The sequence below is a fragment of the Pholis gunnellus genome, assembly GCF_910591455.1.
Source record: "Pholis gunnellus genome assembly, chromosome: 6".
Taxonomy (NCBI): Eukaryota; Metazoa; Chordata; class Actinopteri; order Perciformes; family Pholidae; genus Pholis; species Pholis gunnellus.
Genome location: NC_136532.1, coordinates 577,011 through 602,607, shown reverse-complemented (window position 1 = coordinate 602,607; position 25,597 = coordinate 577,011). Strand labels below are relative to the sequence as shown.

At 41.8% G+C, this 25,597-nt stretch overlaps 1 protein-coding gene across 1 annotated transcript in view; it reads left to right on the top strand.

The window, feature by feature from the left end:
* LOC306697015 (zinc finger matrin-type protein 4-like) overlaps positions 1-24,081 on the top strand; it is a gene marked incomplete at its 3' end in the record, with an annotated part of 113,103 nt that extends 89,022 nt beyond the window's left edge. The window contains exons 5-6 of the mRNA XM_079160753.1: positions 7,149-7,370; positions 23,981-24,081. Coding sequence (XP_079016879.1) covers positions 7,149-7,370; positions 23,981-24,081 — 323 coding nt within the window. The remainder of the gene's footprint in view (positions 1-7,148; positions 7,371-23,980) is intronic.
* Positions 24,082-25,597: the final 1,516 nt, after the last annotated feature.

The following is a 25,597-nucleotide window of genomic DNA, read 5'->3' as shown; positions in this document are numbered from 1 at the left end:
TATAACCCTGTTCACGCTAAATAGGTCTACTTTGTACTGCTTCTCTGTCTGCATACAAATGCCATGCAAGGAGGGGGTTTGGCTTTTAAACCCAACTCAGTGCTCTAAGATAGGACAGGTATTGGATGCATCCATGTGGCACATGGAAACAATGTGTGTTCTTGAGGCTTTGAGGGTATGTGCTTGCTTTGCCCTGCTGTAGATTGGATTTTGAATGGATTGACAGTCTACTTGTATTTACTAGGTTGGTCAATGATGAGCTAAATCTTCACACAAATCATCCTAAAGCCCAAAAGAAAGCAAATAAAAGAGCTGAATGTATGAATTTGAATGAGCTTTAAATTGACAGCTAACGAAGCCGACGATATACACAGAACAGCAAAAGTTCAAGCGGCAGAGCAATCCCAAAGTGTTCGCTGCAGTGCAACACCTCACAACTCCTATTTGTCTTAACTCCCTGCCAATGAAGCACAAACCAAAGCTGCGATGTAGTTTATAAATTACATTTGCGTTGAAATTGGCTGAAAACAAGGCTGTTCATGTCAAGCAGCCTTTTGAAATGTAAGCTTTTCAACCAGTGAGAGCGGTACGCATCTCCCTGCAGACAAACACTAAGTGATGTGATTATGATTATTACTGCCACAGAGCACATCTCTGCTGACGGACAGGAAATGCAACTATCTGAATCAGAATCACTATGAATTCCAAGAGGAAAACCTCGGTCCAGAGGAAAACCTACCAGGCCAGTAAACTGCCGCAAAGTATGTCCTCTGACTAACCAGCTACAACGCTGCCAATATAAAATGTGGCATGTGTACTGTCTCCTTGACTTGATGATGATAAATCAAAACCATCAGGCGAGGATGATTCATACCCTGGTGTACTGATGATTCTCCAAAAAATGTTCTTCTCAGACATCACTGTCAAAGGAAATTGCATGTCTCCAGGATAACGCTGCAGTCCTCTCACAGTGTTTTTTAGTGTGTTTTCAGGAGCCTACTTAGCAGCTGATGAATTCATGTCCATGCAGCAAAAGAAGGCAAATGTGTGTCTTGCCGACATTCAAACATAGAGCAGCGAGGGCCTTTTCATTTTCAAGTGTCCTTTATGCAGCAGGTGCCACACCGAGGCGAAACCATCTGCCTCTTGGCGACGGCAATGAGCCCCGCCTCCTGAGCCGAGCTGAACCCCCAATCAAAGCACAGAGGGGTGTTAAACAGTATAGCTCTAATGATGCACTACATGGGAGGAAAGGGTTTCGATTTGCTTCATGTGCCTGCTGGGTTATCTATGAGACAGGAGATCCATCGAGCAAAAACATGATATGATATGAACAAGAGTCTGTCACCTTGAACGTAAACACATGAAACTGGTGGGCTGGGAGACAAATGGCCGGGACTCTCGTCGTAAAGAATATTGAATCAGTGTGATTACACTTTGCTGGAGGAGGATACTGTACGGTGAGGTCGCACTGATGATGATAAATGAGCTTTGCTAAGGTCTTGTAATCATGCACCTTTAATTCCTGAGTATTTGCAAACAAATTATTTGCCAGTTTTCTCTTGCTCGCTTCATATTTTTTTTCTTCACTCTAAAGTTTTTGGGGAGATTTGACTAAAAACATCCTCCAATCATCTACATTTCCCTACATTATTTATCATTTACATTTATCTTAAAGATGCAGCTAGATACAACTAAACAGTGAGCTGACACTCACTAAAAAGTGAAACTAAACATTGATTACTTAGTGAACTCAGAAAACAAGCTACAAGCACGAGTACTGAGGCCATCGTAGCTTGCTTTTGTCCATATCCATAAAACTCACCTTTTTAAGATTTCTACACCATTCAATCCTCTGTGTCCTGCTGTTATGACAGACATATCTGCACTCACTGTGCCTCCTTGATGGGATGTTTGTCCTGTGAATGTGTAGGGCTGTAAAATATCATAGTATTAAATAAACCCTTATTTTATCATTAACTCAGTTGAATTGTATGTCTTTCATACTTTTAAGTTTACATTTTCAGAACACATAATTATGAGTTCTGTCTTGTTTCTGAAGAATGAGTGATTTTTGAAAACGTCATCACACACGTTGAAGCGTTTGTGCCTTAAAAGACTACAAAACATCATCACACCGAACACTAGTCCTCCTTTACCTTTGTACACATGACATCTGTTGCACTTCTGTCCATCCTGATAGAGGATCCTCCTCTGTTGCTCTCCCACAGGTCTCTTCCTCTTTCCTCCCCGTTAAAGGGTTTTTTGGGGGAGTTAGTCCTGTTCCGATGTGAGGGTCCTGGGACAGAGGATGTCGTATGTGTACAGATTGCCTCTGAGGCAAATTTGTGATTTTGAGCAATACAAAATAAATTGAATTGAATTTGTGGCGACGGGAAGTCATACGACCAAAGTGTAGTTTGTTTATAGCCTTGCGTTAGCCTTTTACATCTGACAATATTTTAGTATTTACGCTTCAAAAATCATAAAAGTGGGTGTTTGATTGTGAAGATTATCTTGGACAACAAAAAATGTTGGTACCATAAACTTGTGTTTACTATATCGCCCATTTTACGCATTTATCTAAAATCCAAATGGGAAAATCCCATTGACTTTTTGTGTAGGGAACCAGTGAGATGCTAACTTCCGGGGTGGCCTCCAACAATACGCCATCCCTGCATACTCTATAAAGAAAGAGACAAGATGGAGAGTCTTTTAATGAGTGTCTAAGAGGAATTACATGGTCTTCTCTGTGATCAAAATCGTACCAATGCAGGCAATGATGTAGATTGGTTTGCACTTCAGCCACTCCATACTGTTCGTCATGCGAAGCTAAAATGACTGCACCAAATCACAGATGAAACATCAAAGTTAATATGACCAAAAGTGAAGTTTGGTTGCTAACTGACTGGATACAGCATTAACATTGTAGAGTAATTTAGAGATCTGAGTTACTTTAACTTGGAGTAAATAAAAAAAATCTTAGTTGGATTAACACAAAGCCAAAACGTAAGAAATTAAGTTAAATTAATTCAAAATTGTATATATTTTTGTGTCCATGAAATTTTGACTTTTCCCAACTTGTTCTTATGTACACTGCTTAGGAAAGGTTCTGTTCCAAGGCAGTATCTTTAGTTACTTGTGGAGTTTTGTGAGTTTTGTGAGTTTTTCTTACTTCTGGAACCGAGCCTGGAAGTTTTGGTTTCACTTTGGCTATCTATAAAAAGGATATGTCTGGTTCTGCTGCATTGATATCCCCCTTTTTTTCTTTAAAGGTTTTATAATGTTGAGTCCCATAATGTTATAGTAGTGCAATGCCAGAATGTGGAGCACTGAGATCACTCACCTGTTCTGAATGTCATTCATTATTTCATTATTTGTCAATGCTGTTGTGAAGTTCATTCTTATTGTTGCATAGTTTCATGTAAAGACTGTTTGGGCTAACTGAAATGATTTTTACCTTGGCCACGGTAAAGCCTGAAATCCTTGCTTGACTGTGAGAGGACTGTGTATATGCGTTGTTTTTTCAGCAACAATTGCTTTTTGTCTCTTTTATATCTATGTCATGTCGATGTGTCCTTGGGCAAGACACTTAACCCCAAATTGCTCCAGTAGGCTGTGCCTGCGGTGTGTGAATGGATATGAATGGTTAGATAGCCCTGATAGAAAGGTGGTATTTTGCATGCTAGCCTGTCATCAGTGTATGAATGGGTGTGAATATGTGCGTGACATGTAAACACTAAAGCGCTTTGAGTGGTCGGAAGACTAGAAAGGCGCTATACAAGAACAGTCCATTTACCGTCCATTTACCAAATGGCACAGATCTTATTACCGGTGTCAAGAATGTGTCCCATTTAAATAATAGCTTAGCAAGGTTAGTGCAGTAAACTCCGGTCATTTCAGAGAACGCTGTGTATGTCTGAACAAATCCACAAGGACTGAGTGAGGTGATTTAGTTGTTGTTCTGAGACTGATTCTCATGTGATGCTGAAGCAGTCGTTCACAGAGCTGTTCGCTAAGATGCCAGTGTTGTCAGGACGTGTAATGAGTTAAATGTTTCATCATCTAAATGGGTAGATTGGGAATTTTTAGCCGTATCTTAGCATTAGCTTAGCCTCTCATTTCTTTGAAGTAGATACATTTAAATGTATGAGATTGCTACAAAGCTAGGTTAGCTGTTTTCCCTCTGCTCTCAGTGCTCATGCTAATCTCCTGCAGGCACTGGCTGCATAGTCAGCTCGATACTATTGTATTGCTTTAAGTGGTCATCTGTGAATTGAAATCAATGCTGAAGTACAAGTGGCAAAAAAATAGAGTTCCTGACTTCGGAGCAGTCATTTTAAAGTGTCGTCAAATGAATATGCGAGTGGCACAACTGCATCATCTATTGTTCTGTTATATTATGATCTCTGTCAAGTGAGCATAATAGTGATCATGACAGGTTTTATATTTACTTTCAATTCAATTCACAACATGGTCAAATGTGACAAGAATAAGCCACGCCTCTTTTATCCGTCACATGTGTTGATAAGACTTCTGTAAAGGACACGCCCGTGCATCCTCACTCATAGCTCCTCTGGCAGGACTCCTCTCTCCTCGAGATCATCCAAGTCACAGGAAGGAGGACTAAGGAGACGAGGAGACAAGGAGGCACCAAATAGAGAAATGTGAAGAGCAGCAACAACGGCACTTCTAATAATGCTAATAGTAAAAAGCAGCACACAGAAAGTACACTATGAAATTAACATGTCGCCCTTTTGTTCTTCGTCATCTCTAGAAACAGTAAATATTTCACCTGCTTTGAGTTTTCCACAGCCTTTCAATTCTCAGCCAAGAGCTGTGTTTATAGGTTCTGTCTCCTGTGCCAGAAGTGTCTAAACAGCCCTGATGGAGAGTTACACTTTGTCGTCCACATACAGTATGTCAAGCTACCAACTATAGTTTTCTAGTTTTCACAAAAGAGCAGGTGGGGCTCCTTCAATCTGAAGCTTAGTGGGCTGGCGCTGTGATGGCTAGTTTGAGTCCTTTAGTTGCTGATGTATGTGGAGAATGCGCACGCCAAGCCACTTTTCTTTGAGCAAGGCATTAAATCCAAAAACAGCTCATGGGCTTCTGTTCTGCAGCTGACCTCTGACCTCCTTACAATGGGGACTACAGGGAATAAATTAAATCTGACAGTTGACATTGGCCTAATATTTGGAGTGGTCACCCTATAAGTCACAGATTCAAATCCTACATAACAGCCAGTTCAATCAGGAGAGACTTGTTTTATAGTTTAACAATGATTTATTACACATGCAAATATGAAAAGTGCAAAGTCTTTGGCGATTGGACTCCATCATGAGGTACTATCACCGAGGGTAGGGATACTGCGGTCCAATAGGCCTAATCCCCCCTGGAGTCCAGACACTGGTGGTGGTGGTGAAGGGAGTTGCTCCAATCTGATGAATCAGGAGCATGAATGTGATGCTGACTGGAGGTGATTGGGGTGGAGGAGGGTCGCGTCTGCTTAGCTGAAATGACAACTGACAGCAGCAGAGAGAACACTTTTAAAGTTGACCGCACAGATATGATTGGCTTAAGGAAACTGTGCCGCATCTGGTTGGATAGTTAAAAGTGCACGCCCCCAATCAGCTGATAGAGTAATTACAAGGAGAGGAGAGACAGAGATTACCCGTTAGTGTCTTCCTGACTGAACTTGCGCTTGAGCTCCATTTGCCGTGGATGAGAGCATCAGCCAAGTGCTAAATGTAAAAACATAATGCAAATTCAAACTGTGCTCTGCACCATTCAGCTCGGAATCACTTCAGGCTGAACTCACAGAAAGTAAAATGCTGACAGTTGAGGTTCTGTTCATTCTCTCTTTTCACTCGAGTTGCCACTTTGGAATGTTGACTGGTGTAATGGAACGTAATTGGACAGCACTAAATTTTGACTTAGGGTGGGCCGAGCACTCGAGGGTTAAAACTGATTAGGTTGATTGCGCGTTTTGCGTTGGGGAGCGCTCAGCGGCACTTGTTCAGGGTTAATGCTGTCATCCATGCATGAAGGCACAAGTGGGCAGCCACGAGGAGAGGAGGCTCTTTAATCCGTTTGCCAAGTAGAATTTAGGTTTTCCTCTTCAGGCATTTATTGGAGATAAGGGCTTGTTATTCAGTGCTGCAGAAGCAGAGCCGCAGTCATTGCTCCATTGCTGCTGATCAGTGCCCATTAAAGCCCTTACATTGTTTTCTGTCTGCTTGCTACAAATCTCCACTTTCAAAAAGGCAGCTTGTATTTTTACATGCCATTAGTAGTCTGCATTCTAAACTCTAACACACAACACTTGACTTTCAAGAAACATGTTTTAAAGTAGTAAACTGTAAAACTATTTTATTCTTCAGCAGATTTTCCTGCATAGAGAATTTAGATGTTGCCTTCTTCCTCAATTTCCATTGTGACCGTATGGACCAAAATAACACTGTCTGTCATATACATACATATATCCATTGAATTTATATTGTACATATAAGAAAACTCTTGCAGAGTAAAATATATGGAATGCCATTTTATTATTATTTTTATATTAAACGCATAGATATAAATATGGTTATGAAATGAGGCAATAGATATATAAATAAATGTAAATATTATATATATATATATAATATAGTTCAATAATGAAATAGGTTTTCATTTTAAAAAAAGGTAGTTTTCCAAAGGACTTTTTTTTATTTATTTTGTGGGATTTTTATTTCCTGATGACACATTTATTTTAATTGCTGTTTTTATTTGCATCTGTTGTATTCAAATAAATGCCACGCTATCATATATATATATATATATATATATATATATGGATCTATATTTACCTATATTTGTAGATTTATTGCTTCATTAATTTATTTAAGGATTTATTTCGAAGCTATGTTTATTTATTTAATTTCTTATTTACTTATTTATCTATATATTATATATTGAATAAAATGGTACTCCATGGAAGTTACTCTAATATGGTGCAAGGTGAAAAGAGAGCATACACTATCAAGATGATACGGTAGATGATAAGCACTTGTCGATAAATGTAACAAGTCACATGTTTCTCCTTTTGAACCAGTAAAAGCCCTGCACAACCTCAATTCTATGTTTTCCTTTTGTTTTTCCTTCAGAGGCGTCCCCCAGTCCTGTAAAGAGCTCCCCAGAAACGTCTCCCATGACCTCCCCGCGACAGCGCCGCGACTCAGACCGCTACTGCCAGCTATGCAACGCCTGGTTCAACAACCCTGGCATGGCTCAGCAACATTATGATGGCAAAAAGCACAAGAAAAATGCTGCTCGAGCAGACCTGCTGGAGCAGTTGGGGAAGACCCTGGACATGGGAGAGATGAAAGGTAGGGAGCACTGCCAAAGTCAGTTTGCATATTCTGACACAGCACATTTTCAATACAATCAATCAATACATATACAAATTCACAGTACTGATTTTTTTGGCAACTCAAACATGGGACTTCAACCCAGTAGAGAGCTGTTAATGCCCAGTGGGAAACCAAAAGCCTACTTAACTTCAACCTCATGTAATGTTACTGAAGTTATCAAACAAACTTATTTTAACCCAAACCACAATCTTTTACTTAACCTAACAAAGTATTGTTGTTGCCTAAGAATCTAAGATAAGCCAATGAGTACCCAGTGCATTAAAAAGTGCCTGTATGTGTCGAGTCGGGACTGAGAACAGGTTGTGTGTCCAAGTGCCGATGGCCCTGTGTCAGACTCAGACTTATGTAGAGTGGCATGATGGAGCAGCCATGGCATGGTGTTCAGTTATGATACAGAGCCCTGTTGACCCCATGGCTTCTTCTTCTTCTTCCTTTATAATATACTTCAATGGACAGGGGGAGAGCCATCCATCAATATAAAATGATCTTCAATTAGCAGGCCGACTGAAGTTGAATAGTCCTTGAGCAAGACCCTGACACCCTACTGGCTCCAAGGGTGCTGTTCTCACCCTGACCTCTGATGTTGGCATGAATATTAAGGTTTAATTTCTACCAACCTAAACTACACACAAAATGATTGAATGTTGATTCAATGAACCTGTTACACAAGAATACAAAATATTCAATCAGAAAGATTGAATATTCACTTTGAACAGTCAATTAAACTCAAAATGATTTAACGCAGCTGCACTTGGTCTGCTGAACCTGATGAAGATCAAGCAATCAAAACGTTGTTACTGTGCATGATTTCAAATAATTATTGGGAACCCCTCACTATTTTATGTCCACTTTATGTTTTGGGTTTTATTACCTATAATTTACTGGTACAGGTTCATTCATATGAGTTTGGGAACGTGAGCATTTCTAAAAAGCCTTTTACAGCTGTGGATGTTTTAGATGGGAGCTTTGAGACTGAACCAAAGCAGTGAAGTAAACGCTCTGTAGAGCTGAGGGGAGTTAATGATAATTCTCTGTGGTTCTTCACGACAAGACTTCTTTTACATTGTACATGCATTGTTCATTTGACGTATTGTTGTAATAAAAAAAATATTAGTGCAGCTTTTAGGATCAAACACTGATGTTCATTGTATGACTGCAACCTCGCCCACCTCGGATGGTATCAGCTGATTGATTGGCTGTTATCAGCGGTTATGAGCCTTATAGACATGGGTTAGAAGGGGCCTGCTTCACCTATTAGTCGGTTCAGAAGGCTGTTGTTATCTAATCAGATGTTAGATTACCAATACGAATACAGGAAGAAGACATCAACCTTTAGTGGCTGCAGTAGTTCTGACTGCAGTGAAGGAAGAACAAAGAGAGAAGGTTGGGGTGGATGTATCGGTAAAACAAACACAGGACTTTCACCCAAACTAAACAGGAAAATTGACAAATTTGACTGTACTTTTGTTACGTAAGTTACATATTTAACTAACACTATGTACGTAAGTTACATAACAAGTGCACTTATTTTAAACCAAACCAGAAACTTTTCCTGAACCTAACCAGGTGGTTTTAGCCAGTGTGAAGCATTAGAATGGTAGCGATACCCAAAGTAATGCTCAATGGGTTATAGCATTCAAAATGGGTGGCAACCTTTACTATTTGCCATTTGGCCACTTGTTTGCTGTCAGAGAAGAGGTAGAATGTTATGTTAAGGAAGTCTAAGTGGTAATTATTATTATCACTTGTCAGACACTGTAGTCAATAATGTGATATGTGTAATATTGATCAGCAGCATTAGCCTACATCTGGAGAGAACTCTGATCATTTGTAAGTCCTCTACTGGTTGCCCTCTTGACTAAAGCTGTCAGCTTGACCCCTTCTGGAGTTTTTCAGCATGTCACAAGCTGTTAATTTTACAGAGGAGGATGGGAGAACATTCCTGCTTATCCTCTCCCGGTCGCAATATGTCAATAGCAATTACACAAAATGATTCCAGGCGGTGGCGGGCCGGCTGCCAGAAGAGCAGAGGAAGCCCAGAGGTGTTATAATGTGTGTTGGCGCGTGATCACACCGAATGGGCAAAACAAGTCCTGACAGCTGATTGGACACGGAACCCTAACTTCAGGCCGGATTGGTTCTTTATGCCTAAAGGTGTGCGATGGCTGCTTGAGGGCAAATTGAACGGTTGCAGTCAGTCCAGCTTTGTCATGTTGACTATTTGGTTTTGAAAACATGATGTCTGTTTCAGGTTCAGAACATTTGGTCCATGGTTTGGCAGCATCACTACTAATCACTATAATTCAATTGAGGATAGTTATAATAAACATGATAACGATAAACTGTAAGTCTATATATGTATATATATCATAAAATATATATTAAATAGGTTGTAGGTTTTTTAATAATACGTTGTCATTTCAATCAGGAGAGACTTGTTTTATAGTTTAACTATGATTTATTACACAAGCAAATATGAAAAGTGCAAAGTCTTTGGCGATTGGACTCCATCATGAAGTACTATCACCGAGGGTAGGGATACCGAGGTCCAATAGGCCTAATCCCCCCTGGAGTCCAGACACTGGTGGTGGTGGTGAAGGGAGTTGCTCCAATCTGATGAATCAGGAGCATGAATGTGATGCTGACTGGAGGTGACTGGGGTGGAGGAGGGTCGCGTCTGCTTAGCTGAAATGACAACTGACAGCAGCAGAGAGAACACTTTTAAAGTTGACCGCACAGATATGATTGGCTTAAGGAAACGCATCTGGTTGGACAGTTAAAAGTGCACGCCCCCAATCAGCTGATAGAGTAATTACAAGGAGAGGAGAGACAGAGATTACCCGTTAGTGTCTTCCTGACTGAACTTGCGCTTGAGCTCCATTTCGTGTAACCTGGGATGTTGCTCATCTAATTTCAAAAGTTAGAAGTTTTTAGAAAATCTGAGGAATTATTTAATTCTTTAAGTCCTCCAGCAGTAAGGGTCAGAAAGCGATAATATTCTCTGGCAAATATTCAGACAAAACCCTGCTGGATTCCTCTAAAACATTGCTGTAAGCGTACAGCATCCAGGCTATTCAAACATTTCAGTTGGCAGAGACTAGATCGATCAGATCTAGAATCATTTTGTTTTGTAATTTTGGCTAATTTTGACTTATACCAATGTAAGTATACAATATACTAAAGCCCTTGACAACTTAAACTATAAAGGTCTGTTTAACAGTTAATATTTGTGACTAAATAAACAACAATTAAAGGCACAATGAGTAGGATTGGTCGGTTGCGGTCTGTAAACACCACATTTAAAGCTGGCCCCTCCTCCCCAGCTCCACGGAGGTCACTACGGGTCTAGCGGCGGAAAGCCAACACGAGCTTTGTCTCCTTGGAGTTTCACCTTTGCTTTTTCTTCCGCATTGTGCTGTCAATTTTGTAGCTTAATCTTTGAGGCTTGCTTACAATCTAGAACCTGGTAGATAGGTCGTTTATATAGGTCGACGTCCAGAAATGTCCGGAACACAACAACATGAAAACCAAAGAAGGCAAGTTCTCTGCTGACACAGACTAGGCCACACACTTCTATATGTGTGTATGAGTTGTATGAATTATACATTGTAAACTCTACTCGTCTTGCTTTTAAAGTTGAAGTTCATAGAAAAAGCATTTTAGTTTAACTACTGTGTCATTTGATTGACAACATAAGAAACATCACCACAGCTGTCTTCAGATTTTGATTGGAACAGACTGATTGGTACACAGAAATATGGCATATCATGAAATCACCTTCTCTTTTCCAGCAGAGCCCCCCCCCCCCCCCCATTTGAAACATGTGAAAAGAGCACAGAGAAACAATACAAGACAAATACAAGAATGTAAAATATACTGGAAGGTTTTCTATACAACGTATATGAATCAGACAAGATCCTGTTATAATTTCCTAAAGGTATTAAACCCAATAACAGCATGAGTAGAGATTAGGAGGAAAGAACACTGTGGGTTGTTCAAACGTAAATGAAATGAAACTCCCTGAGCCTTACTGTGATTCTATTGTAAAGTCATTCTCCTGCAGACAGGTTGTCACTCTGCACCAGTAGCTCCCCTCAGCCTCTCCACTCTGACTTAAAGCCACCCTTATCTTCGGCTCAATCTCTTTTGCACCGTGCCTGTTTTGCACTGTGTGTAAGGAGGAGATGGATTTGCCAACATCAACACAGTCATTATGGGGAGGCTGAAAATGTCAGCGTGCTAGCTGCACCATTCAGCACTTGGGCTAATTAGCGTTTCTCTCCGGCGATTATCAATTAGTAATGAAGTGGCAAATCATCCTATCAGACAAAACCAGCGCTGTGAGCCCTGTAGAGAGGAGAATGGGACTGCAGCAGGCGCATAGCAGGCGGCCAGGCAGTCGGGACAGAGAGGGGAGGCGGGGGATGCTGCTGCTGGAGAACGCTTCCTCCACTTTCTCCTCGGAGCTCTTTTCTATATTTCCTCTTTTCATCTTTCTCGGCACCTCCTTCTTCTCTTCTCTTAGCCCGCTTCCTGCTTACCATTCGCTTTCCCCTGACCTCCAGCGCCGTCAATGCACACTTCTTAACTTGCTAAGAAAATGTGCGGTCTGACTCTGAAGATGTGATGAAATATTCAACAGCTCCCATAAAGGAGAAGGTGCCGTCTGCATATTGTTGTGTATGCAGCGCTGTGCAGCTATGGGAGAGAAAGAAATGAGAGGGGGGGGAGCTAGAGTAAGAGCGTAAAGGCAAGGGCAGGCCATTAGCACTCCACTGTTCCTGTGTGTGAGTTGGAGAGAAGAAGACTCTTCAGGGGTTAAATGCACCTGCCAGCTCTTGCTGGAGCTCCAATCATGATAGAAAAAAAAAGTTTAACGTTTTATAGCGCTCTGTACAGAAGTTGTACATGTGCATCCACCAAACTGTATGAGAAAATATGGCCTTACTTTGCAGCACACTGTAACATTGATATAACTGCTCACCTGTGCTGCTCCAAATGGCTTCAAGTCATTTTGGTCTAACTCACATTTTACTGCAAATATCTGTAGAGCTTGCAAAGGGTCATAAACTCTCAGATCCAGAGTGCGATATTACGAAGTCTGATGCTCATTCTGTTCAAAGAGAAACGCGTGGAGATGAGATGTTTAATTAACTGAAACAGTAAGGATTGTAATGTTTGCAGAGTTGTATATGGGATGGAAAATTAAGTTGTGGTAGATGGTCCATTACGCCACTAATGTGGACGGATTGTGGCAGCACTTTTCCCTGGTTATCACCGCAGTGTATTTAAAAGGGATGATGGTGTCTTTTCCTGAAAGATAATATTTTTTTTCCCTGAAATTAAGACAAATGGGGACATTTTACCTCAGAAGCAGCTTGTTTTATAGATATTTTATTTCTGAGCTTTTAGTGTGTCTTATAGAGAAGCACCGATCAAACAGTTTCTCTTGATCCAACATCAGTGCTCTCTTTTTCCCATATTTAACAGGAGCTGTAGAATCTGCATATGTTCTGCTGAGCGATATGTTCTCCCAGGTTTACCCTGATACCTGACCGTGACAGACAACCAGACGTAAGAGGAGAGCCAATAGGCAGCGCTGTTCATTGAATGGACCAATTGCTGTTTACATAAAGGGTTAGTGTTTGACAGACGTCAGGAACTTTATTTGTGGTCTTAAACTCAGAATTAACATTGAGTGTGAAAATGATTTGACACACTAAAGTTTTATCTCATGAAGAGCTAAATTAGGTCTGTCTCTTTCTCTTTAGTCTCTTGCAGCGAACACTGACTCCTAAAGTATGCCTACATGCTGTCATTTCCCTTGTTTTATCATTCTTACTTGGGCTGTGTACTTTACCTAATGTGGTGAGATACATTCACTAGTCATATCATTTCTTTCCAGAAAGGATCATATTTGGTGGTTACTGCACGTTCCCATTTGGATCAGCCTTTCTAAATACTAGTTGTGTTATAGCATATGTTTATTTCAATCTGAAGAAAATCTGCTGTGTGACTTTTTGACTTCTTTGCTATCAAGTGCAGCAATGTGAGACTGGACTACAGATGACAGGGACGACAACGGATTGGATAGGGTGACTGCAGTCAGTGTTACAATGGGACAGAGGGTGAGTCTGTTTGCACAAGCAGACGCCACCTGTTTCTGACGTGTGGGAATGGTCATCTTTTTTCATTTTTCGTTTTGTCTGTGACTCCCTTTTGCGTATAATGACAACTGACGTGAGTGATCGTTAAATATGTGATAGACTAGAGAAGTGCCAGTTCACCTCCCGGGCACTGTTGAGGAGCCCTTGAGCAAGGCACTGAACACCTAAAAGCTTGGGGGGTGCGCGACTCAGACTGCATGTTTAAAGGTCATGTGCATGTCGATTTCAGGCCTGTGTATGTACAATAAAAAAGGAGAGAACAAATTCATTTTCCCCCTCGGAGCTCAAAGTGCTGCGATACCGATGGAGTTGTAATGTTGTATCTATGTGTGCGACCAAATGTCAAGCTCTGTGATTAACTGAAATGCACCCTGGGAGTCGTATTTAATCCCCGGATTTCTTTTTATATGCACACACATGCACACACACACTTTGACTTCTTATCAAAGGAGCAGATATTTTCTGTCGCAGTTGTAAATCTTATGACCTGGTGATTCAACCTGGAGAATTCCATGCTTTTCCAAGTGCTGGAAGTGCTCCAACTGTGTCTATGGTACAAATGCATGGGAGTTACTTCCAGAACCAGGAAGTCTCTTGAGATTTAAAATTGTACAATTTAAAATCTTGATTTTGAGATAAAAACGATTATTTGCTCAGCCATTGAATGAATTACAATATTCTTCTGCTAGCTTCGCTGACAAAATGTGAAAATGAATCAGAATATAGTAAGAAAACAAAAACTCACTCAACTTCCATGCTGTGACACAGCTGGTTCACTCCCACCATTAGCATAGCTGTCAAAACATCAGCGCCGTGCGTCGCTCGTTGGAACGGGCCCTGAAGATGGTTTGAGGCCGACAAAGTGCTTCTCCTGGTGAGGCAGCTCCTCTTGAGTGCCCTTCACATGGAGAGAGGCAGGATGTATTCATGTCGTAAATTAGTTCTTTTAAATGTGCCACAAGCGCATTTTACACATGCTCTACAGTACATTAACGCTGTACTAACTCAGTTTCTTTAAACTAAATAAAAGTATAATTGTACCTGCATATACAGCTGGTTGAGTCTAATATGTTTATGATGCCCTTTGTTGGCAAGAACTAGCCTTCCAACACATTTTCACTCCCAGCTCGTGACATATTGACGACTGGTCAGTGTGCCTCAGCTTCAACCTGTGACGCTATAGGTTCTCCTCGAGCATTAGTTTTGGACGCAGCAGGGACGGCTTGTTAGTTTCCACTCGTTACATGCAGTGTCTTTTCAATATGAACTTCCATCTTCACAGGAAGTTAGGTTTAGGTCACAAAAGCTTTTCTTTTAGGATAAGAGTGTTGGTGGAAAGTAGCATTACTGACTAACGACTCATGTCACTACGAGTCACTTATGACTCACGTGAAAAAAAGTCAACGTTTACTTTTGCACGGGACAGCAGCGGTGTCGTGGACGTACGTCATGCACCTCATCTCCCACCTTCCCTGTGTGGACTATGTCCCTCTTTATACTACACCAGATGCTCTGACAGTCTAATAATTACTCAGTTGGGTTTTACATTGGAGTTCGTTCAAAGCCTGGTGCTTCGGTTTTAGGCGGCAAGGGGCTCTGTCCAATCTAGGGACAGAGACCCGGATTCAGTTGCTTAATGCCTTAATAGACTGATATCATTTCCTCCCAATCTTATTGACTATGCAAATTCTGCTTTGAAACATTTAAAACAGAACAGAGAAGCAAAGAGAGCTGAGAAACAACACTTAGGTTTGAGCAGTCAGCTGGCTCCAGTCATCAGCCTAATGTGCAATATGATCATGATATATACAAGCAAAGTTTATGGAGCTCAGCATGATTAATTCTGAGCCAAGACAGCATGATTAATCTAGAGAAATGCCACTGTGCAGCAATGTTGTGAAAATGTCCAAGTAAATGTTGAATTTCAGCTATAATATATCATTTAACTCATTTTATTAATGAGATATTGGTCCATAAAGCACAGATATGTTCTGCACGAATGGATTTTCTATCCCAGTTGCAATGTTGGCATTGTACATTTCTGCAAACCACGGGATGTGTCGCATCACGCTTGCAGAAATGCACAACGCCATGTGGTTAACATTAGGGTTGGGTACCGAAACCCGGTGCCAATATGGAACCGGTACCTATACGACCGGTACCTACCGGACCGAAACGCAACGCAGATTTCGGTGCTTCTTTTCGGTGCCTGAGCCGATTGAAATACTTTTTTTAACACTACTCTGATGACTCCGTCCTGGCAGCAGGTAACGATAGCTACCGTTTGTATAGCTACAGCAGCTAGCTAGCCATCAACCTTTTAACAGAGAAAATGCCGAAAGGTAAACGGTCAAAAGTGTGGCTGTTTTTATTTTGAAAGTCCGTTGCTCACTGGCAGCGGTGGAGGAATGGAGACTACTGGACATCGCTGCGGTAAAGTTAGCAGACACTCAGGTCTCCGTGGTCAACTCAGCAGACACTTAGATGTTAGTGACCTATACGCTGAAATTCACGGTAAACACATTCAAACGGCACAGATCGGGAGCGAGCGAAGGACTTTGAAAGTTAGCGGAAAGATTTAACGTGAGACAACATCCGGTTTCTTCAGAGGAACATCCGATTTTCAGAATAAGATGCCAACAAAGTATGAATTAAATTCACATTAAGTATAAAACATGCTACCTGCATCTCGTGAGTTAAGCCGTGTTCACACCAAAAGCGTTTCACGCGTTTGACGCGGCGCGATTACATACAAAGTCTATGTACAGACGCGTTTGGGGCGTTTGGCGCGTTTGGGGCGTCGCGTTTGGCGCGTTTGGGGCGTCGCGTTTGGCGCGTTTGGGGCGTCGCGTTTGGCGCGTCAAAACGCCGAAACGCCGAAACGCCCCAAACGCTGAAGTTGAAATATTTGAACTTCTGCGAAAAAATCGCGTGACGCTCCAGCGCGATAGCCAATCAGCGTTGAGTTGCTCTCTCCGTCATCAGTGAAGTCCTGCCGTTGCTAAATCAGAAAATAAATGCTGTAGCCGCTATGTTCACCCAGAGCTCTACGATACCTCATATCAGTAGAGACCGGACCAAACTATGTGTAGACATGTTTGTGTGTAAACCATATGGTACAAACAATGAATAGACGCTGCCGTATTTACGTCTATATGACGTTATCGTAATGTTAGCATAGCCTAGCACCGATCGATCCGAGCTTCATTGATAAAACAAGTACAAATCGGCATCATTACGTAGTTATTTCGGAGTCCCTTTTTGTCGGTTTATTGCCGTTAAATCACAGCCAAGTCAGTTTATAGTGTGTTCATACAGCTGTAGTAAACAGCCGACGTGTGGCTCGCTAGACACAGTGAGCTCGATGAAATCCACGGGGCTCCTCCGGACTATGTTATGAACCAGACATGACGGCGTTTAGTTCCCCGTGATATCTGGGACTTCCACAACACGTACTGAGCAGAAATAGAGGCTATTTTTCTACGGTTGATGGCGGACAGTTGAACAGCTTTCAGGCCGATAAGCCACGCCCCCTTTTTGGCGCGTCCAGCGCGTTGGACGCGAATGAACACAAATAGTCCCCGGCGATGCCGGCGTTGCGTTTGGCGCGTTTGGCGCGATTCGCGACGCCTGAAACGCTTTTGGTGTGAACGCACCTTTAAAGGGAAAATACACCTACATTGTGCGTAAGTGTGTCTTTATTCTTTGATCGCTGGGTAACCATCATCACCTCTGAGTTACAGCATTATATTGATGAACAGTAGAGCTGCATTCACATGCTCTGTCATGAAGACGACACACATTTAGATGAAACGTGCTGAAACATTGTATTCCTGTTGCACAGCAGTGGAACGTTTCACATGAAGTCACACACTGAGCACAGATAGTGAAGAGATAGAACTGCTACTGTGTAAAGGGAATACTGCTGTTAAAAAGAACCTTATTTGTTTAAAGTGTTTGCAAACCAAATGTTATTGCACTTTTGTTCATATAGCAGTACTTTTAAAATAAAAGTGCACAATACACAACCTTTGAATTAATTATTGAACTTTGCCATAACAATGAGATTAATCGCAAAAATTCCATGCGATTAAAAATTGTAATCGTTGCCCAGCACTAATATGTATAGTATACTTTAAACAGTTAAATATATTGTTAAATTTGACTTGGCAATAAAAAAAGTATCGGATCAGGCACCGTTTAGGCACCGGTATCGTTTTAAAAGTATCGTTTTAGCACCGGTATCGGAAAAAACCCAAACGATACCCATCCCTATTTAACATTGGGAAACGAGTGGTTGTATAGGCAACAAAACATTTGTTAAGGTCTGCGAAAACATTATGGTTTGTGAAATAAGAACTTAACGTAAGGTTACCACCATAAGTAGCGTAAAAAAGAAAAAATAAATGCCCGAAGACTTTCTTAGATACCATTACGTATCAAGTGTAACCTTGTTACATGAGCATAAAGTCGATGTTTAATTTTTGTTTCTCATGGGACTCGAACAGTGATCTCCTGGGTAAAAGTTTAGTGTTTGTTCACCTCATCCAAGCATAACTTCTTTCTTGTCATCTGTGAGGAAAGTACGGATTCTAATCAGAATCAGTCGTAATGTCCATGGGCGATGGGCATTAGTTTATATCCTGGTGAGCAGTTGGCAACTTGCATGGTAGCCTCTGCCATCAGTTAATTAATGTGTTTGTGAAAGGGTGAATGTTGACATATGTACAGCGCTACGAGTGGTCGGAAAACTAGAAAAGCGCTATATACCACACATAAGTTCCATCCATCCATCCATTTTCCTCCGCTTATCCGGGGTCGGGTCGCGGTGGCAGCAGGCCAAGCAGGCTGACCCAGACTTCCCTCTCGCCCGCAACATTTTCCAGCTCATACTGGGGGATCCCGAGGCGTTCCCAGGCCAGCTGGGAGATATAATCCCTCCAGCGTGTTCTGGGTCTTCCCCGGGGTCTTCTCCCAGTTAGACGTGCCTGGAAAACCTCCAGTGGGAGGCGTCCAGGAGGCATCCTAATTAGATGCCCGAACCACCTCAGCTGACTCCTTTCGATGCGAAGGAGTAGCGGCTCGACTCCAAGTTCCTTCCTGATGTCCGAGCTCCTTACCCTATCTCTAAGGCTGAGCCCGGCCACCCTACGGAGGAAACTCATTTCGGCCGCTTGTACCCGCGACCTTGTCCTTTCGGTCACGACCCAGAGTTCGTGACCATAGGTGAGGGTAGGAACGTAGACCGACCAGTAAATTGAGAGCTTTGCCTTCCGGCTCAGCTCTCTCTTCACCAAGACGGTCCGGTGCAGCGCCTGCTTTACTGCTGCAGCCGCACCGATCCGCCTGTCGATCTCCCGCTCCATCTTACCCTCACTCGTGAACAAGACCCCGAGATACTTAAACTCCTTCACTTGAGGTAGGCACTCCATCCCCACCTGGAGGGAGCAATCCACCGGTTTCCGGCAGAGCACCATGGCCTCAGATTTGGAGGTGCTAACTCTCATCCCCACCGCTTCACACTCGGCTGCAAACCGCCCCAGTGAATGCTGGAGGTCACGGTCCTATCCGAACATAAGTTTAATAGCTTTAAATGTGACAACAATGAACAAAATGCTTCAAAGCTTTTAGTTCTATAAATGTGGGTGACCTCTAAACAGAACCATCTATTAAACCTTGATTGTTTAGTTTAAAGTTGTGATTGAATTAAAGAATTATTGATTATTTTACTTTTGTACAGTAGGGATGATTGACAGTTTACAAGGTCGATGGTCTAACATCAAATAGTAGGTTTCCATTGTTCTATTGTTCCATTGTTTGCATATGCGTTGTGTAAAGTCTCATTCTCATACCTCATTCAGAGACTTTTAATTCGGCCACTTTCTAACAAATGAACTGTTTTTGTGAACTGATATTTACCAAAATATTGGTATTTTAAAGCTCTGCATGGGTATTGTTTTCAGCAGCTAGTAGTGGCCATTTAGAGTGTCCGCTGAGACAAAACCTTTGGCTCTGTTGTGTTTCTCAGCTCACCAGGCTCCTCTACAGCCATTCAGTATTTCCATTCAAAAATGAGAAAAAAAACACATATGTGAAACAAACCGTATAGTTTAACCATGTGTGTGCCTCTACTAGTTGCCTCAAGATCACTTGGAACTTTTTGATTGTGAACTCCAAAGCATTCAACATGTATTAAGAACTTTATCTTTGTGCTATATTATTTTCAGCTGTCTGGACACTGTCAGTCTCATGGATCTTTCTCATTATATTGGTCACTCTGTTTCTTTTGTTTCCTTGTGTAGCTGCCAAAGGAAGACTGTAGAATGTAGTCCAGCCTGTCAAACACCCCAACAGACCAATTGTGTTTTACCAGACTCCATCAGAGCTGTTAATGCGTTTCTGACAGATGTGATCTAACACATTGTCTCCCTCTTTTCCCTCTCCTCTGCTTTCCAGCTCTTCCGTCTATAGAGCCCTTTAGTTGCAGTTCTCAAGCTGTTGCTCTTGGCTGTGTTATATTTTCCACTCCCCTTGATCCTAAAATATCTATTAATAACATAATCAAGTTCCTCTTCAAAAGGAAACAAAGGGCAAAGTATGTGCCCGCGTATACTAACTTGTTCAATTTCAACACTAGATTGGACCAGCTGAAGGCCAGGCATTTGTTCTCAGCTAATGCCTGTTCCCATCAAGATATTACATCTCTACCCACTGCCCATTTCCTAACTGCCTCCAATTTCAGAAACCAATCTTATCTGTGATTTGGTGAGCATGCCTGTTTTATCGCTTCAAGGGGTTGAAAACACTTTTGACTGATGATTTCATTCTGAAAGTCCATTTCACAAAGCAATTCATTACATGTCCCATAGTTGCAACTTACAAACCTATTTGTTCTCATGCGGATTCAGATTCAGCATGTGGTCTTTCAGCCTGGGCGCCCCGCTGCAATCAGAGAGGGAATAAGCTTAACTTGCACCATCTGAGTGGGACAGATGGCTGCTGGTTAATTTAGCATGAACCCTGGACCTACACCACCTTTTCCTTGCTCATAAACAGTCCACACAGACAACTACTCTGCCGATCAGTGGTATTGCCGCCATGTTCCCTCCCAGTGGCTCAGGCAATAGGTCTCAATTAGCGGAGAGACAACCAGAGATTTACAACAGAGCCAAAGACATAACTCAACTCAGCGCCCCCAATCTGTGACTTATTGTTGAGTCAATGGAGAGTGAAGTGTGCCAGATATAGACTAGCTTGCAATTACCATGCTCAATGCTCCATGAGGATTCTGGTTTATTATTTTCCATCGGAGCTTGTTTGTGGTAAATGCATTGCATTCAAAAGTTAAAATGACTCTACGGTAAACAATTCACATTATTTACGTAACTTCACTTGTACCACTTAATTTACCTATTTTTTTGCCAAACCATGTTTTGATGACCAGGTAGTTTTGTTGCATTTTTGTTTTGTTTTGTTGCAATTCACAACGTCCCCATGTGTTTAAACTGTGACTGTAATCAAGGAGAACACACGTTTCCCTCAAAACATAATAGAGAATGCAGTTTAGTTCCAATCGGAGAGGGATTTTTAGGAGAAAGTGTTGTTCATCAATACAGTGAAGTGCCATTAACAAATGAATTTAAAGTAGATGAATCATTTTGGTAGGCTAAGATATTTCAGGTTCCTCAGTGCTGCAAATCACAATGTTTTAAGCATTCAAGTCGTGGATCCTATTAACTCGCCTGCCATGAAAATATGCTTTTAAAAGTTGATCACATATCAGTATATCTTTTTCAAAAGTGATGTAAGGAGACTCACAGCAACTCACTGTTTTTGAGAATGTCTCTGTGACTATGAGAGGAGTTTGTTTTTGCGCTACAAGGCTGTGTGAAGTACCCAGAGACCAAGTACTGACGAGTACTAAGTTAGCCAGTTACGCTACTTTTGGCCTTAGATGTTTTGTGAGTACATCCTGCAGGTTTGCACTCAGAAAAGTTAGTTTTGCTGAGATGAGCAGATTCAAATTGCATTTACTGAAATTCCTTCTGAATCGTTCATGCTTTAGTAGTTTACCCATGGGCTACTTTCTTTTCTACTGGCACTTTCAATATACAACATTCAGAGCAGCAAACAACTGTTTGCTATGTACATTTATAGTGGAGTAATGTCTACCTGGGCAGAGAATAAAGTCACTGTCCACATATGTGTGTTGTTATCCAAGCTTGTCCTTGCTTTGTTGACATAGCAGGGCCGTCCCCGCATGCTGTTTAGTGCATGTTCATGCATGCCCCACTGGCTAACTCGTGGACTGCCGCCCTGCACTGCTCTCAATATGGCGATTACCAGAGATAACGCCGTCTGCAAATAAATGAGACTGCAGGGCACATTTCTCTTCTTCTGCATCCTCTCCAGAGCTGCTTTTCTCAGCTGAGGCACAACTTAACCAAGACAAAGGATTCTCCAGTGACTGGCAATGCCTCCGAAAGTAGGAGGTAGAGGTGATCGAGGGGAAGCACTACGGGGGCCCGAAGGCTTCCTGTGCTTCATCGCTCAATGCCGAGCTAAGCCATGTGGGACGAGCCGCAGGTGGCTGGCAGTGATGGATAACGGGGCTGCTGTATAATCTTTCACCTTTTCAAAAATTATTTGAGAAGCAAGCTGTCAAAGAGCCACTGCAGAGCAGACTCTCGCTGCCTGCATCGGAACCTTAATGTCAGCTCATGAATGCGTCTGGGGACGACCGTGCAAAATTGAAATCTCAGCCCTGGTGGCGGCAGACTGACAGAGTGGTTATTGTGCAGCTTATCAGGGGGAACATGAAAGGGAGAGATTTACCTCTCTCTCTGTAGGGAATATTGCCCTCCTTCAAAATGTTAGCAGAAAATAGCTGACGTAAATATCTGAGAAAAAGGTTGTTAGAAAAGGGAAAATTCACGTAAAAATCACCTGCCACTACCTTGAAAGAAGAAAATAACTACGCTTTCTACGTTTCAGCAGCTTATTCCTTGGAAGAGGATATGGAAATGTGATTCAATGAGTGAAGCGGGACATTTACATTCTCTTGGCCTTCTGCTCTGAGGCATATTTATGAAGGAGTTAACTCAATTGTTAGAGCGAGGCAATCAAGACCGCCATTTTTCATGCCACAATAAGATGAATACAACATGAAAGCGATTATGCAGGGTGCTCATGTTCTGCAGCAACAGGGCTCTGACTCGATACATCCATTATCACAGACAGTGAGGACGTTGCTGATAAACAATCTAAAATAAAATAGATTGAATAGTTTTGATCCCAAATAAGTCATCAGCAGCCTCAATGTCTCATGGCCTGAGTTGCGTTGATTCCTGTAACCTTTTGACATTAAAGTAATACTCTATAAGACTGTTTAGTCTCTATCTATCGCCAAATGAGTTGAGACTATGGTGATGTAGCCTATTGCCCACTGAAGAAAGCCCTTGCATTTGCAGTATTACAAACTGGGTGTCTGTGGCAACCTTCCCGGGAATAATCACAAGTGGCGCTCTCTGGGAAGATCCAAAAACACACCTGCAATTACCGCTTGTAGGAGCCACCAAGACCCTAGGAAGAAACAGAGCTCTCCAAGGTTGCACCTGTAAATGAGGCTGAAGTAAAGGAATAAGGGTTAAAAAAGGGCCTGACGAAACTTCCCATTTCTTCTACACTATTGATATAATTAAACTTTTCAATGACACTCAAACAAATTACATACATTTTCATTTTTCAAACTTTTCCTACTGCTTCACATTTTCTTACATTTTTAAGCCAACAATTCAGGGTTGTGTCAGCTGTTCAGCATTAGCCATTTACACCTCAATATCTTCAGAAATAGTCTTTTCTAGTTTGAAAATACTCCTCCTCTATCTAGATCGACAGTGGTCACCTGGGTTAAGTCCTGTGGCTGTTTGACCCATCCATCCACCACCCTGACCTCTTCCCTACGCAGACTTCTGAGGACGATGATTAGAAACATTTTCATCACATCAACATACGTAATTCAGAAGGAAAGTGTTGGAAAACAGGACATTCATTTTCACTATTTTTGCATAAAATCCAAGAACTGTGGCACAACTTGAGCTGGATTGACAAAAAAAATGTACAAATGATGTATACAAACATTTCTTTAAATGGAAATACGTTAGCATAAGTGTCTGAAGTATTACCTTTCAGATTATGCTGTGAAATGCTTTTCCCTGGGATCTATCAGCTATGGTAATTTTGCAAACGTAAAATTGTGTACACGCTCACAGTAACACTGAAATGTATTTGCAGGACGTTTGTCTTGTTTCACTGCGTGTCAGAGGCAAAATGAAAATCATATTATTGTATAGTCCTTTGAAGATTTGGGTTTAAAGATGTGTTTCTGTTTGATTCCAGGCCTGAAACGGAGCTATACCTGTGAAGTCTGCAGCGTCACACTGAACTCGGTGGCACAGTACCATGCACATCTGCAGGGCTCAAAGCACCAAAACAAGTGAGTGGATCTCTGCACAGCTCATGTAACTATTACTGCTGCATTGCTCAATGCTTAATGCTTCGATCTGTGTCTCCACTGCTCCTCAAGGTGGATTTTGCACTCCAGATACAATTTACTACACATTTAAGGCATAAATGATGAAAGTATTGAAGAAAGTTGCATTGCTGAGACAGACATTCCAGCTGGGCCCATTTAGCTGAGGTCTTTCTGTGTTCATTTTTCCATTAAGGCAGAAAAGGAACTTTCATTTTTTGTTGATTTTTCTTCTTCTTGTGGAGGAAAGTGGTAGTGTTTCCGAGCACCAGAGTCCATTTAGAAAACCTCTCATTTTACTGCAGCAGAGTCTGAGTTCCCACCTCAGTCCTAGTTCTGGTTGTCCCGTTCCTCCCTTCTCTCTAGCTGACAATGAGCCTGGGCCTCCAGCAGCATAGTGTCACCTACAGATTAGAGAAGCAAGGCTCTGCTCCTGGCCAGAGGAGGAGACTTGCAGGTTGAAGGCAGCAGCAAAGCCGAATCTTGGTCTGTCCCCGACTGGGGTGTGAGCAGAAAGACTCTGGTGAACGGACCCAGTGGCACCGTTTACAAGCATTAAGAATAACTACAAAGAAATATCTAATCATCTTACTGATGGTCATATAGAGATATCAATATTAGAAAGGTAAGTGCTTTTACACTGTAGCTAACTGTTGCTTTCAGTGCCTGCAGGAGTGAATCTCAAGCTGAGAATCAATAAGATCTTACAGTACAGTCACAACAAACTGCAGCACACTTCTGTCTAATAAGCAGCTATAAAACAAAAGCTCATTTAAAATCATCTGCACGCAGCTAATTCCCTGCTCGTCACAACAGGTGTCTGAAATGAATACCGGGGATGAAGCTTCTGATAGTTCATGCACCATTAAGTAAATCTGCACCAAGAAGTCTTCCCAAACATTTGGTACTGGCATGAACACTGGTGTGTTTTTCGTTTTAAAATACACATTGTGTCCTACTCCGCACACATTTAAACCAATAAGCCACATAGTGGGTTTGAAGTGTTGAAGGGTTGATGACATCACAGGATGAAGTGAATACTCAAATAACCTACTTCTTTACCATCTTTGGTACATACAAAATATATTTTTTGGGTGATTGGTCAGCTTAAATAAATTACATACACACACATACATACCTTTTGGATTTGTTGTAAGTTTATACATTTCAAAGAACTATATAAATATATTCATTTTGCTTTAACATATATTTATACAACCATCCATGGTTGTGCTTTGTTATTGTCAAAAACTCAAACCTTTTTTGGAGGAGTTGTTCCTGTACTAAAAGCACTTTCAATAGAGGCAACAGGACTGCTAACAGTGTGTGTGTGTGTGTGTGGGGGGGGGGTTACGTTGATGGGGTTTACATGGTGCATGTCCTGGAATTAATCCGCCCTGCTGGCTGGTTTCTGGCAGCACACGTCCCAATGGACGCTGGCATCGGGAGACGTGACATGCCGTTTGTCAGCCCTGTGCTTTAGT